This window comes from Triticum urartu, chromosome 7A, assembly GCF_056163025.1.
Source record: "Triticum urartu cultivar PI428250 chromosome 7A, HENAU_Tu73, whole genome shotgun sequence".
Classification (NCBI taxonomy): domain Eukaryota; kingdom Viridiplantae; phylum Streptophyta; class Magnoliopsida; order Poales; family Poaceae; genus Triticum; species Triticum urartu.
The window spans coordinates 499,747,095-499,761,287 of record NC_141879.1 but is presented as its reverse complement, the minus strand read 5'-3'; the positions used below and the strand labels follow the sequence as shown (position 1 = coordinate 499,761,287).

At 44.2% G+C, this 14,193-nt stretch overlaps 2 protein-coding genes across 2 annotated transcripts; one reads left to right on the top strand and one right to left on the bottom strand.

Annotated features, from left to right (window-relative positions):
* The first annotated feature begins 3,275 nt into the window (after positions 1-3,275).
* LOC147960130 (uncharacterized) lies at positions 3,276-3,911 on the top strand. The gene has a single exon (XM_087533163.1). The coding sequence runs from the start codon at positions 3,276-3,278 to the stop codon at positions 3,909-3,911; it is 636 nt and encodes a 211-aa protein (XP_087389289.1).
* A 1,572-nt stretch (positions 3,912-5,483) lies between these two features.
* LOC147960129 (uncharacterized) lies at positions 5,484-6,685 on the bottom strand. Its single transcript, XM_087533162.1, has 4 exons — positions 6,581-6,685; positions 6,157-6,469; positions 5,884-6,065; positions 5,484-5,765 (listed from the first exon to the last, which is right to left on the bottom strand). Exons 1-4 carry the CDS (start codon positions 6,683-6,685, stop codon positions 5,484-5,486), a joined length of 882 nt encoding a protein of 293 aa, XP_087389288.1.
* Positions 6,686-14,193: the final 7,508 nt, after the last annotated feature.

Below are 14,193 nucleotides of genomic sequence, written 5' to 3'. Positions count from 1 at the left end.
TTCTCCGTCTCCTGCTTCTAGGGTTCGTGCTTCTAACCCGCACACAATCAATTAATTTCTAAGCCATACTTCTCTCGTAGATTGCTGGCCGTGGGTGCTTGCCCTAACCTTCCCATCACAAGCCATCTGCCTTATCCGTCCGCCTACTTCTAGGGTTCGTGCTTCTTCCCCGCACACAGTCTCATTTCAAACAAGTTATTGTAGAGTTTTTATTGGGTCACTTGATTAACTTCCAAGTCGTGCTTCTCTCGTAGATTTTGCTAGCCGTGTGTGCTTTCCCTAAGCTTCCCCTACCCAAATCTCCGTTCGTCAACCCTCGTTCTTCTTCTGTCCCAGGTAAAAAACAAATGCGTAAGCAGCATGCTCCGATCTGTATTCACGTTTTACGTTTAGGTTTTTCATTTGATAGTTATTGAAGCATCAGATCCGGTACAATGACTTCATTCTCTAAAGGAATATAAAAACCATTTGAAAACCTAAACAAGTGTTATAAACTCTGTCATACTGCTTTTCTCGAAGGAGTAGATGAGAAGATTTATGGTAAATTTGTAGTTGTTGCCTGCCTTCCACGTTGAAGCTTGTTTTTAAATTGTTATGATATTCTTGTTTTCTTAACATAGTTTTTCTGAAATATTTAGGTATGGTTTGCCCTACCTGCCGCCAACCAGGCGGCCCTTGCGAACCACACCCTGAAGTTATCCAGGAGTTTGAGGTTATTCTTGATGAAAATTGCTGGAGCTGCATGGTTAGTAAGCATCACTAACAAATTAGTTGCTTACAACACAGTAAAAATCATCATTGTCACTCATACCCCCTTGCACCTACACTAGGTCCCCCTGCTGCCACTTCTTCGCACCTACCTCGTGTTTTCATTTTCCATTAGTTTGCTTGCCTATGCCCTGATTAATATAGTCCATTAATTTATGATACAATTATGTTGTTATCTGTAATTCTTATCAAAAATTCATATCCAATTTCAGAAAACTTTTAACACTAATAGTACGCGAGTTCAAATTTATACTTACAGGTTGTTATTTGCACTATTTTTTCCAGTATATACCTTGTAATGTCAGAGCTTTTCTCGCTGAATACATTGAAGAGGAGAAGAAAGAAGCAAGAAAATTGCGTAAACAGCAGGTAGAGCCAACCCTTCTAACACATGAAGGAAGGTCTTACAATGCTTTGTTTAAGCATAGGGAGAACTACACAAAGTTCTGCGGTGGTGAGTGGAACATCTTTGCGGCTGATTATGAACTTCATGCTGGAGACCGCATAGAATTTGAACTACCAGACGAGGGTCTCAATCTTGAAATACAAACATATCGAGATAACAAAAGGCTGCTTCCATTCCCCCACGTTGGTAGGTATTTAATATTACAAACATTACAAACTTATCTTCTTTCGCTGTAATTTTATATGCATGAATCGAACTGAATAATATTAACCCCGTGTTGGATATAACTTTATCTAACTTTAAAAGCTTTTTGTTTTTCTAGCTCTCGACGATCTTTCTTCTAACGATTTCGACCATGTTCACTGCTGTGTCTACTCTAAGGATATTGAGCTTACCTACGACCAGACACGATTCTTTCTACAACGCCTTTTCGGAGATACTTTCATCCATTGTCGTCCATTTGTCCATGTCCTGACTCACAATAACACCAAAGACTATGTCATGGTTGGTTACAACTGTCCTTGTTAAAATACCAAACGTATTTTGCTCATATGTAATATAAACAATACTGACGTAATATTGCTTATATGTAAAATTATAAAGAACCTATTCATTCAAACCTAAAACAACAAAACTTCCGTTGTTCTCTTAATATGTTGTATTATCCATTTACACACAAACCTGAACATGCCAGGAACTATATTACTTCCAATATGGAATTTCTTAATGTTTGTGCACTCACCATATTCAGACATTCTTTTATTTATTGTCCAAGTGACAAATCAACGGTTTTAATTTCTATTTAATTTCGATTTTCTTCTAGAAAATTCCGAGGAGCGTTGTCTCAACACTGAAGAGATGGGTGGACATGCCAACCAATGGAAGGGTAACCCTTGAAGCTCCTGATGAACCTACACATGTCATCACTCCTTCATCGTACTACATCTCCAAAAACGACGGCAGGATGGTAATACAAAAGTCTTCTTTCATAGACTTCATATTAGCTGCATCCTTTGTTGAAAAGAACGTTGTTCTAATCACTTTCAAAGAGCGAAATGACCGTTCTGTGTCCATCATCATTCAGCGCATTATGTAGATTCCGTCGGAACCAGCAACTAAAATGGAAGCAAACAGTGTATCTCCTAGAATGTTCAACGCTCGTTTCATCATGATGCCTCCAGGAGCAAAACACTGATTACTATAAGTTTGCTAGTTAGGATGGTAGAGTAATTTAACTATTATGGACCGTGTGCTTGCTTGAACTATTGGAATAATCTTTTGCAACTTTTATGTAGCTCTTACGGACACTCAACTTGTTGTTTCAACCATCGGAATGATCCTTTAAAACAAATGTTGTTTGAACCATCGAAATGATTCATTCGAAAAAATGTAGTTCTTATCCTTTGAAAAGTTCACAATTCAAAAAACCAAAAAACAAAAAGATTCATTTTCAAAAATGAAACGAAACAAGAATCAGTTTGTGATTCAAAACCTCTAGCAATGCGATGTTATCAAACTTATTCAAACCATCTAGTGAAACATATCTCAATTAAAAACCAAACATGACTCCGTTTTCAAGTCCAAACTATATTTACTTCAACTTTTCCTAAACACACACTTGTGCACCGAATAACATAAAAACCGTGCCTCCCTAACCAAGGAAGATTATTAATTGAAAAAAACGTTTCACAACAAAGGCACGACCATGCATCTGCTGAGTGTTCTAACGTTTACATGACTACTTTCACAGCCAAAGATGCATCACGCAGGCAGCACGCAACGAATAAAAAAAATTCAATGAACAAGACAAGTGAAAATCTAAAAAAACAGATAAAACAAACCCTTGTTTCCGAAATTCTACGCCTGGAACCGCCGCGTGACTAGCAACTACTCTTTGGCGGTTTCCTTTTCTGCACAACAAAAGAACCCTTTCAATTTTCCGACTCCATTTCATCCTATTCCTCGAAAGTTTCTCGCCGGCCGCAGTTCATCACCGCACACCTCCAGCCATGGACGAGGGAAACTAACAACACTCACCGAACACATCACTACCCATGGTACAACCGTACTCGAGGTAGTGTACACCAACGACCCAAGGACCATGGAGCGGATCATCAACAAGTACGAAGAATGCCTAAAGGAGGAGAAGAGCAAGTTCATCGGCCTCGACCTCGAGTACACACGTAAGAGCAGTTACATACGACAAGGGATCGCCGTCGTCCAACTTGCCATGCGCGAGCATGTCCTTGTATACCACTACTGCAGATCCGAGCGCTCCCAGGCGTTAGTTGACTTCCTGCAATGGAAAGAGGTAACTTTCACTAGCGTCGACACCAGGAACGACAAGACCATGCTGGCTCGTGCATGCATCAGAATTCCAGACAAGCACCACATCGACATCCAGAGGCTATTCTGCATCAAGGGTGGTGGAGAAAGGGACTCCATGGGTGACCTTGCAGCGGCCATCATCGACCCCTCATACAAGAACATGAAGAAATCATTCCCAAAGGAGAAGCACCAGTTCTGGGAGTGGAAGCCACTTTCCCCGATACACCTTGAGTACGCAGCAAAGAACGGGTATGTTAGCTACGAGTTGTACCGTAGAATCCTAATCATCAAGAACAGGCTACGTCACCTCCACCAACAACCAATGAAAGAAAGACTCCGCCCACGTAAGAGCAACGACGAGGGATCTTCCAGTGGCTGGAAGCGCCGGAAGGGAAACAATGGTTGGTGAATTGCGAGAAAATGGATGTCTACATTAAACTAGTAGGAACTACTATTAGCATAATTTGGATTGTATGAACCTATGTTGTAAATATGTTTGTTGTTGCTCAAAGATGCTGTGTGTATTGAATTACTATTTTACGTTTGAACTTTGAACATAGTGGTGTGCTCATGTACTAATTTGGATTGTATGTACCTATGTTGTAAATATGTATGTTGTTGCTCAAAAATGATGTGTGTATTGTATTACTATTTTACGTTTGAACTTTGAACACAGTGGTGTGCTCATGTACAAATGCATACTACGTTTTGCATGTCTAAATGCAATTAGTAAGTTATGTCCCAGTACTGAGCAAGCATATATTGTATCCATGATTATAGAATGAGAGATATCTCGCACGACATTGTATTATAATTTTCATACTCAACCTTTACAAGATGCATCGTGCATTTACAAGAATATGTGATGATATCATTGTAAACTTTCAGTACAATTCTTATTAAACATTGGTGTGAACAATTCATAAATATTACAGAAGATCATTCGGTATACAGTCACAAGCGACGAGAACTTTGTTACCTTAACCACACTGGAAAAAAAATCCTTGCCTCCACTTCACATCAAACACCGCTCCGTCCATTCAGAACATCCTTGCTATTGTACACAGGTTCCTCTCCGTACACCAGTTCTGCATGATGCCACAAAACTACACTACTGTGTGTAACTGACCTATGTACAAGCGTGACTCACTAAGTGTCTACTCAATCCATGCACGTGGTGCCACGCACCCGTGACCCTAGAGACTACACACATGTGCATCATTAACCGAGCCCCTCTAACCAGATATTTGGACCAATGCCTCTACTGCCGTACATCTGTGCCTCTAGAATCTTGACAGCAGCAAGAGGGTTCAAAACCGTGCCTCCACACAATCGTTCTTGTACTGACTGCACTTCTGTGCCTCTGTTTGCTTGATCAACGTGCCTCACTTGAAACCCACAGTAACTCTACGTGCTCCGCATGCGTGATCGCCAATGCAACTTTGGTGATGCAGACGCGTCTCTCAGTATACCCATACCTCCACAATCGTGCTTGTACTGACTATAATTACATGCCTCCGTTTTGCTCAATCCACGTGCCTCACATAAAACCGATAGTAACTCTACGTGCTACACACACACGTGCCTCTCGCATGAAACCCATAGTATCTCGCACGTACAACTTTGGCGCTGCACACACGTAGCTCTCAGTATACCCGTGCCTCCTCACGACCGTGCCTGCACTGACTTCAATTCCATGCCTTCATTTGCTTAATCCACGTGCCTCACATAAAAGAGATGCACAGCCATGCCTTAGAGTAAACAACACACGTGCCTCTACTGTATTGATAACTATGACCCAAATTAAATAACATCTGTCCAAAAGAACATCTTTAAAAGAGATGCACAACCATACCTCTTCTACAAACATACAACAACAATGAACACTTAGGTTCATATCGTTTCATATATCTAGACAACATTAACCCGTAGCATAGATTTTTAAACAAAATCCATTTATGTTCAAACACTATAACTAACATCACTGCGGCAGAAGATTGAAGATAACAACAAGCCTCCCATCACGCTCTTTGAAAGTTATCAACACCAAGCTGTTTACTTCAATAGACAATGCCTGGAGAAAATCACTGAAACCTTCATGTTTGAACACCATTCTACTACCCAAGCCAATGAAGTAGTAGCAAGGAGTGCTCACATATATATCATCATCACCAGATTCCAAAGTAACTTCAAGGGTTAAAACGCCAGTCCTAGGAAAAGTCACAAACTCCTTCAAACTCCTCACAACAATACCAGGAATAACCTGACAAAAAACATCAAGCTATCAGAAATAGAAAAAAAATTCAAAACTATAAATAGAAGAGATAATAAAAATAAATAAATAAACAGAAACAAAGAAAAAATAGTGGAAAAAATCTGACCATATGATGACCATTAACATTCATGGAATCAATCCTGTGAACAAAAGGACAACACAGTATGTAGACATCACCAAAGAGTTGACACCTCGTGAAATACATCTGCTGATAATTAAGAAAAACACCACGGGTGTAATAACAACTTCCAACAAGTTCCATCTCGGAGTCGCTCAAACCATCAAGAGCTACAAAATATAATTACACAGGCTCAAGGGAACAGAAAAATCATCATGTGCAATAAAACAAGCTAAAAACTTCCTTAAAAATAAACCTTACCAACAGACGGTAAAGGAGACAACGCATCTCCACGACCAACACGATAAAAATCAATACCAATCCATGTTCCATAATGTTCAAGCCTAATGGTCATTATATCACGAGGACGAACACCATAATCACTGACCAATCGTTCCCAGGAAGGACCATGGAATTTGCTCCTCAACCGACCATGACTAAATAGAACACCATACAAATAACCCTCATTGCACTGAAAAGCAAGATCAGTATCTTCGTCACCCCTCCTTATGGCTAAAGCCCTACACTCCTCGATGTAACGAGCAAGATGAGCTCTAACACTGCACGGAACATACTGCACAACAAATCAAAACAAGGATCATAATAAAAATCTAAACAACATGAGCAGCACCAAAGAAATAAACGTGTGTGCCCAAAATTGAACAATTAAAAATGATATTCTTACAACACGCCTCCAACAACGCCGATCCAGGACCACAATGAACCCATCTACAGAAGAATCAACAGAAGAACACGGGCCACCAGGCATACGACAAAAAGGACAAGCCATAACTGCAAGGAACACAATGATTATCAAGAACTAATCCCACAAAACCCAGTTGAAACTTGACATCTGATAGTGTTGGTAGTCCCCACCCGTAACTACCCCATAAATCTCCATATCCCGGAAATATAATGGGAACAAAAAGAGAAACGAGAAAGGGAAACAGGGAACGCACGAAGGCAGCCGGTAGGGAACGGCGATCACGCGAACGAGGAAGCGTGGTCGACGCTAAAGAAGGACCGCCATAAGAGCAGGCAACAAGCGCGGCGGCCAGGACAGGGGCCGCCGTAACCACGCGACAAGAGCAGCGGCCGCGACGGACAGAGACGACGACAAAGAAAGAATAGTGCTCCACGACAGTTCGCCCACACCAGAGAGAAAACAAATCTCAAAATAGATCAAAAGGTTTTACAAAAACATTAAAAGTATAAGGACTAAAGTGAAAAAAGGCAAAACCAGAAAGGGAAACCGGAAAACACGGGAGATGCCGTGCGCGCGACAAGTGTCGCGCGCGGAGCGCCTCGGAAAAGTCTCCCGACCGCTCCGCGCGTGACACTTGGTGCGCGGGGAGCGCTCCCCGACTAATCGTTGCGAGGAGCGCTCCTCAATTAGTGATTTCGGCCCTCCTCTCTCTGTCATCCATCAGCCAATCCCCACCCAAATCCCCTCGTCGTCACTCGAGTAAAATGCAAGCACGGTCCTAATTCTTTCTCGAAAGTGTCGATTGGGTCCTGATTCTTTTAAAATGCACATCTGGGTCCTAAATCTTTCGAAGATGTTCACATGAGGTCCTTTTTTCATCTGACCGTCACTGACCAGCTTGCGTGGCGCTTTGACTGCCGCCATGTCGACTCGAGGGCCCACATGGTATAACGACCAGCCGTGCATTTTTTGCAAAAGAACCCCCCAACCCTAATCTCTCCGCAGCTGCAGTCCTTTCCTTTTTCCCACTTCTCTCTGCTCTGGCGAAACAGGGGCGATCGACGACGGTGGCGCTGGTCCGGTGAGAAGAGGCAGCCATCACATGCGCTTGTCCGGCAGCGACACCGCTAGGATGGCGCCCGTGCTGCAGCAACCCGGAGATCCTCCTCCGCGATACGGTCAGTGTTGTGCTCATGACTGAAAGGATCGAGAAGAGGTGTCTAGAGGGGGGGATTAGACCATCAACAAAGAAAAGTAGCAGTTTTTAAGTTCTTTAAGTTAAGGTGGAGTTTTAGCACAAATTTAAACATTCACAATACATTTCAAGCAAGCATGGAAAGAGTATATGAGCAGCGGAAAGTAAAGCATGCAGGTTGCAAGAAAGTAAAGGGATGGGATTGGAGTGTGCAAACGCAATTGGAGATAGAGAGTTTTTTGGCGTGGTTCCGATAGGTGGTGCTATCGTACATCCACGTTGATGGAGACTTCAACCCACGAAGGGTAACGGTTGTGCGAGTCCACGGAGGGCTCCACCCATGAAGGGTCCACGAAGAAGCAACCTTGTCTATCCCATCGTGGCCATCCCGCACGAAGGACTTGCCTCACTTGGGTAGATCTTCACGAAGTAGGCGATCTCCTTGCCCTTACAAACTCCTTGGTTCAACACCACAATCTTTACGGAGGCTCCCAAGTGACACCTAACCAATCTAGGAGACACCACTCTCCAAAAGATAATAGATGGTGTGTTGATTATGAACTCCTTGCTCTTGTGCTTCAAATGATAGTCTCCCCAGCACTCAACTCTCCCACAGATTTAGATATGATGGAAAGATGATTTGAGTGGAAAGCAACTTGGGGAAGGCTAGAGATCAAGATTCTTGTAGTTGGTTTGGAATGTCTTGGTCTCAACACATGAGTAGGTGGTTCTCTCTTATAAAATGAGTAGTGGAAGTGTAGGCACATTCTGATTGCCCTCACTTTTATGGAGAGGAGGGTCGAGGGGTATATATAGCCTCCACACAAAACCTAACTATTACACATAATTTACCAAACTCGGTGGGACTGAATAGTGAAACTCGATCAGACCGATATGGTTCAAAATGTGAACGTTAGGCTTTTCGGTGGGACTGATATGGTCAACTCGGTGGGACCGATGTGCTAGGGTTAGGGTAAAACCTCAACTCGGTTTGACCGATTACACAAACTCGGTGAGACCGATTTGGGTAATAAGCAAACAGAGAGTCGGTCAAGCAAACTCGGTGGGCCCGACTACATATCTCGGTGGGACCGAAATAATTGCAACAGGCAACAGAGAGTTTGCAAGCCCATCTCGGTGAGACCGAACTGATTAGGGTTTCTAGCAGTGGCTATGTCAAGTGAGCTCGGTGGCGCTGGATAGATCAAATCGGTGGGGCCGAGTTTGACTTTAGGTTTAGGACATATGTGGAAAATGAGAAAGTGGTTGAGGGCTTTGGAGCATATCACTAAGCACTTTGAGTAAGCAAGCCATTAAACAACACCTCATCCCCTTTTAATAGTATTGGCTTTCCTATGGACTCAGTGTGATCTTGTATCACACAAAAATAGAAATAAAGAGCCTTGAGCTTTTGCCAATCTTCTGTCCTTAGCTTCCTGAAGGGGTTCCACATCTTCTTGTCCATGCCATGCCTTTGTTGAATTTTCTGAAATATACTAGATAAAAATATTAGTCCAAGAAGAGATATGTAGATATTAATTACCAAAATCACCCAGGGAGCACTTGTGCTTTCAATCTCCCCCTTTTTGGTAATTGATGACAACATATGTCAAAGCTTCAGATAAAGATATGAAGGATAACAAGTAAAGCTTTGGAAAGACATGTAACATGCATATGCTCCCCCTACATGTATGCAATCATGTCAGTATAGAATATAAGAGCATGTGAATGCATAAGCATGTCAGAGCAAGCAATGAGTTACATGTGTCTTGGCTGTTGGGTAACGCGGTATTTAAAAAAAATCCTATGATCACACAAGGTCTATCTAGGATATGCATAGCAATGAGAGGGGAGAGTGTGTCTACGTACCCTTATAGACCGAAAGCGGAAGCGTTAAGTAACGTGGTTGATGTAGTCGAACGTCTTCGCGATCCAACCGATCAAGTACCGAACGCACGACACCTCCGCGATCTGCACATGTTCAGCTCGGTGACGTCCCTCAAACTCTAGATCCAGCTGAGGCAGAGGGAGAGTTTCGTCAGCACGACGGCGTGGTGACGGTGATGATGAAGTTACCGACGCAGGGCTTCGCCTAAGCACTACGACAATATGACCGAGGTGGAAATCTGTGGAGGGGGGCACCGCACATGACTAAGATCAACTTGTGTGTCTATGGGGTGCCCCCCTCCCCGTATATAAAGGAGTGGAGGAGGTGGAGGGACGGCCTCCTAGGGCGCGCCCCAAGGGGGGAATCCTACTCCTACTAGGAATAGGTTCCCCCCTTTCCTAGTCCTACTAGGAGGGGGAAGGAAGGGAAGAGGGAGAGAAGGAAAGGGGGGCCGGCCCCCTTCCCAATTCGGATTGGGCTTGGGGGGCACGCCCCACCTCTTGGCCGCCTCCTCCTCTCTTCCACTAAAGCCCATGTAGGCCCATTAAGCCCTCGGGGGGTTCCGGTAACCCCCGGTACTCCAAAAAATGCCCGAACTAATCCGAAACCTTTCCGGTGTCCAAACATAACCTTCCAATATATCAATATTCATGTCTCGACCACTTCGAGACTCCTCGTCATGTCCGTGATCACATCCGTGACTCGGAACTACCTTCGGTACATCAAAACACAAAAACTCATAATACCGATCATCATCGAACATTAAGCGTGCGGACCCTATGGGTTCGAGAACTATGTAGACATGACTGAGACTCATCTCTGGTCAATAACCAATAGCAGAAACTGGATGCTCATATTGGTTCCTACATATTCTACGAAGATCTTTATCGGTCAAACCGCATAACAATACACGTTGTTCCCTTTGTCATCGGTATGTTACTTGCCCGAGATTCGATTGTCGGTATCAACATACCTAGTTCAATCTCGTTACCGGCAAGTCTATTTACTCGTTCCCGTAATGCATCATCCCGCAACTAACTCATTAGTCACATTGCTTTCAAGGCTTATAGTGATGTGCATTACCGAGAGGGCCCAGAGATACCTCTCCGACAACCGGAGTGACAAATCCTAATCCCGATCTATGCTAACTCAACAAACACCATCGGAGACACCTGTAGAGCATCTTTATAATCACCCAGTTACGTTGTGGTGTTTGATAGAACACTAAGTGTTCCTCTGGTATTCGGGAGTTGCATAATCTCATAGTCATAGGAACATGTATAAGTTATGAAGAAAGCAATAGCAATAAACTAAACGATCATAGTGCCAAGCTAACGGATGGGTCAAGTCAATCACATCATTCTCTAATGATGTGATCCTATTCATGAAATGACAACTCATGTCTATCGCTAGGGAACTTAATCATTTTGATTAACGAGCTTGTCAAGTAGAGGGATACTAGTGACACTCAGTTTGTCTATGTACTCACACATGTACTAAGTTTCCGGTTAATACAATTCTAGCATGAATAATAAACATTTATCATGATATAAGGAAATATAAATAACAACTTTATTATTGCCTCTAGGGCATATTTCCTTCATTGGCTATATGCATCAGAGCAAATGATGTAAATACAGGAAAGATACCTTCATGCTCATGAGTCCTTACAAACAGTATGTACATCAGCAAGAGACACTACTGCAGGATGCTGCTAACGCGACACTACGATCAGAGGCCCTTCGACGAAACTGTGTGTGATGCAATAATCGCAAACGATGGTGTAAAAAACCTGTCAAAAAAGGTGCAAAACATTTGCGATGACGGATGCATCAAACACGTGTCACATCTGTAGCTTCTGGTTTTGCACTAGACTAGCTCCATGTGTGCATCATGTTTAAATTTGAAAGAAACTTGGAATGGGGATTGATCAAATCCTAGCACTAGAAAGAATTCAATAGGATGAAATAAAATCTTTTTCAAGAAACCAAAATGCCCTTTAAAAATGTTCATGATTTTTGATAAAGGTGAAAACCTCTGCGAAAAATCATGAGCATAATTGTTGGCCATTTATGGATTTTTGAATTAACCCATATTATATTTGAATCGGGGCATTGAATTTTATAAATATTCTAAATGCTCCAAATATTCTAAAATCACTTGAGGGCCTCTGGATTAATTTAGTTAGTGCCCATATTTATGTTCAGAATTTAATAAAATGATTTATTTCTAAAACTGAATCAAAACAGAGAGGAGATAAATAGAAAACTGAAACAAAAGAAAAAGGACAGAAAACCTACCCACACTTACCTGCGCTCACCTGGTAGCCCATCTGGCCGGCCCAGCCCACCAGGGGCAGGGAGGTCTTCTTCCTCCTGCCAGTCGGATGCACAGCGCGTGCCCGATGCGCGCATGGCCACCCCATGCCACCTCCAGCCTGCCTGCTCGCTCTGCACGGCTCTAGACGACGCCACATGCCCCTAACCTCTCTCTCTCGCACCTGCAGCCTCTCCCCTCCTCTGCCCTCTCTTCCTCGCGCCACCAAGCGCATCGGAGAGCGCCGTTGCTTGCCGCCATAGGCACCGCGCACCCTAGGCCTCGCCCCATGTCCAGTCGCTGAGAGAAGCCCGTCCTCGTCTGCATGTTGAAGATTAGAAGCCCGGGCGCACTGCATTGCCATCAGCATCATCGTCTTCCTCGCCGGCAACCATGGATCGCCGCCGCCGATTCGCGCCAAAGAGGGCCTCCCCGAGCCGTCTAAGCTGCTCAACGACTTCGCTGTGAGGAATCCTTCGTTTCCCCCTCCTCTCCTGCTCATTCCCATGCCGTAGCTGCCGTCCCCGCAAGCACCGAGCTCTGGCCAATGCCATGGCTGGCGAACCTTGTGCCCCGGAGCTCTTCCGCTCACTGCAGTAGCCCCCCGCTTGCTTGCCGGGTCCCTAGGATCCCAATGCGCCCCGGATAACGCGCTGCAGCCCTCGCACCCGTGCAGCCGTGCTCCGGCCGCCGCTGCAAGCTCCATTACCATGAGCTCCAGTGCCTCCGCGGCCTCCCACCTACCTCCCTGGATGCGGGCGAGCCCGGGCTACGCCCCGGTGCCCTTAGCCGCCGCCCCCGTCACCTTTAGCGCAAGTCCGGTGCGTTGCCGCCGCGAGTTTGGTCGCCGCCGGCCAACTCCGGCAACAGCCGACGTGGCGGGGTCATTAGCGCTAATCCCCGCCAGTTGGACCTCATCTAGTCACTGATAGCGGGCCCCGCAACGGGTCAAAGTCCAAGTCAACACGAGGTTAACCCCTATCTCGCTGACCAGTGGGCCCCGCTTGTAAGGTTTGACCCTGGCTGGCCGTTGACTCGCTGATGTCACTCAGACGTCATGCTGATGCAGTAATACATTTTCTGGATTTTTATTAATTCAGGAAATTTCAGAAATTTTTCAAAACTTCTAAAATTCATAGAAATTAATCTGTAACTCCAAATGCAAAGTTTTATATATGAAAAATGATAAAAAAATCCAATCTATCCATCTGTACCTTTTTCATGCATGTTAGAACAACTTATGGCTGCTGTTTAGGCCAAATCATATAAATGACATTTAAACCTTCACATATGGAGTTTGAATTTGAACCTAGGGTTCAAACCAACTCCATTTAACATGTTGCTAGTTGCATTAGCTCAAATCACATCATATTGACATGTCATGATCATGCATCATATTGCGCATTGCATTGATTATGTTCCTTCTCTATTGCCGGTGGTTGTTCCCTCTTGATAGACGTGGTTCCGACGATGAGTTCGATGACACCGATGAAGAACTATACTATCTTCAGAGGTGCCAGGCAAGCAAAACCCCCTTGTTCATTCGGATACAATCCCACTCTCTCGCTCCTGCTCTCTTTTACTGCATTAGGACAACAACGATTCAACTGTTACATGCTGCGGTAGTTGAACCCCTTTCCTCTACATGACATGTCATTGCCACAGTAAATAGATGAAACCCACTAGCATGAGTAGGAGTTGTTTGAGCCCTGATGTGCCTACTCATTCATGCTTGTTGTCATGCCTGCTACTTCTTAGAGTTGAGTCAGGTCTGATTCATCAGGGATGAATTGGAATGTGGTGAACATGTCTTACTATTGAGAGCTAAGTGTGTGAACACGATTTGGTAAAGGTAGCGATGAGAGGCCATGTTGGAGTACATGGTGGGTTGTCTCATTGAAACTGTCCTCAGGAACTGAGTTCTGTGTTTGTGATCCATGAACATCTACTACCACACATTGGGCTCCGGGCACTCCAAGCTCTCTCGACTTATTAATCAACCTGATCTCTGTCCAGGAGTTGCAATTAGTTTCTAGTGTTTGTAGGATATGTGTTGGGGGCCGTGCGTAGCGCTAACCCTAGGGCTGGGCTATGATGCAGTAGAGACATGATGCACGGTGTACCGAGACGCCTATTTGGTGCCTCGGGAACCCTGCTCTCTTCGTTTGGGGCCGTGAGTGAAACCCCAGTCGG

What these genes read in the sequence shown, in the direction of transcription:
- LOC147960129 (XM_087533162.1), bottom strand. Translation starts at nt 6,685, where the DNA reads ATGGCTTGTCCTTTTTGTCGTATGCCTGGTGGCCCGTGTTCTTCTGTT. An exon ending in GGCGTTGTTGGAGGCGTGTT is followed by an intron (nt 6,470 to 6,580) that starts GTAAGAATATCA and finishes TTTGTTGTGCAG; the next exon opens with TATGTTCCGTGCAGTGTTAG. An exon ending in GTCTCCTTTACCGTCTGTTG is followed by an intron (nt 6,066 to 6,156) that starts GTAAGGTTTATT and finishes TATATTTTGTAG; the next exon opens with CTCTTGATGGTTTGAGCGAC.
- LOC147960130 (XM_087533163.1), top strand. Translation starts at nt 3,276, where the DNA reads ATGGAGCGGATCATCAACAAGTACGAAGAATGCCTAAAGGAGGAGAAG.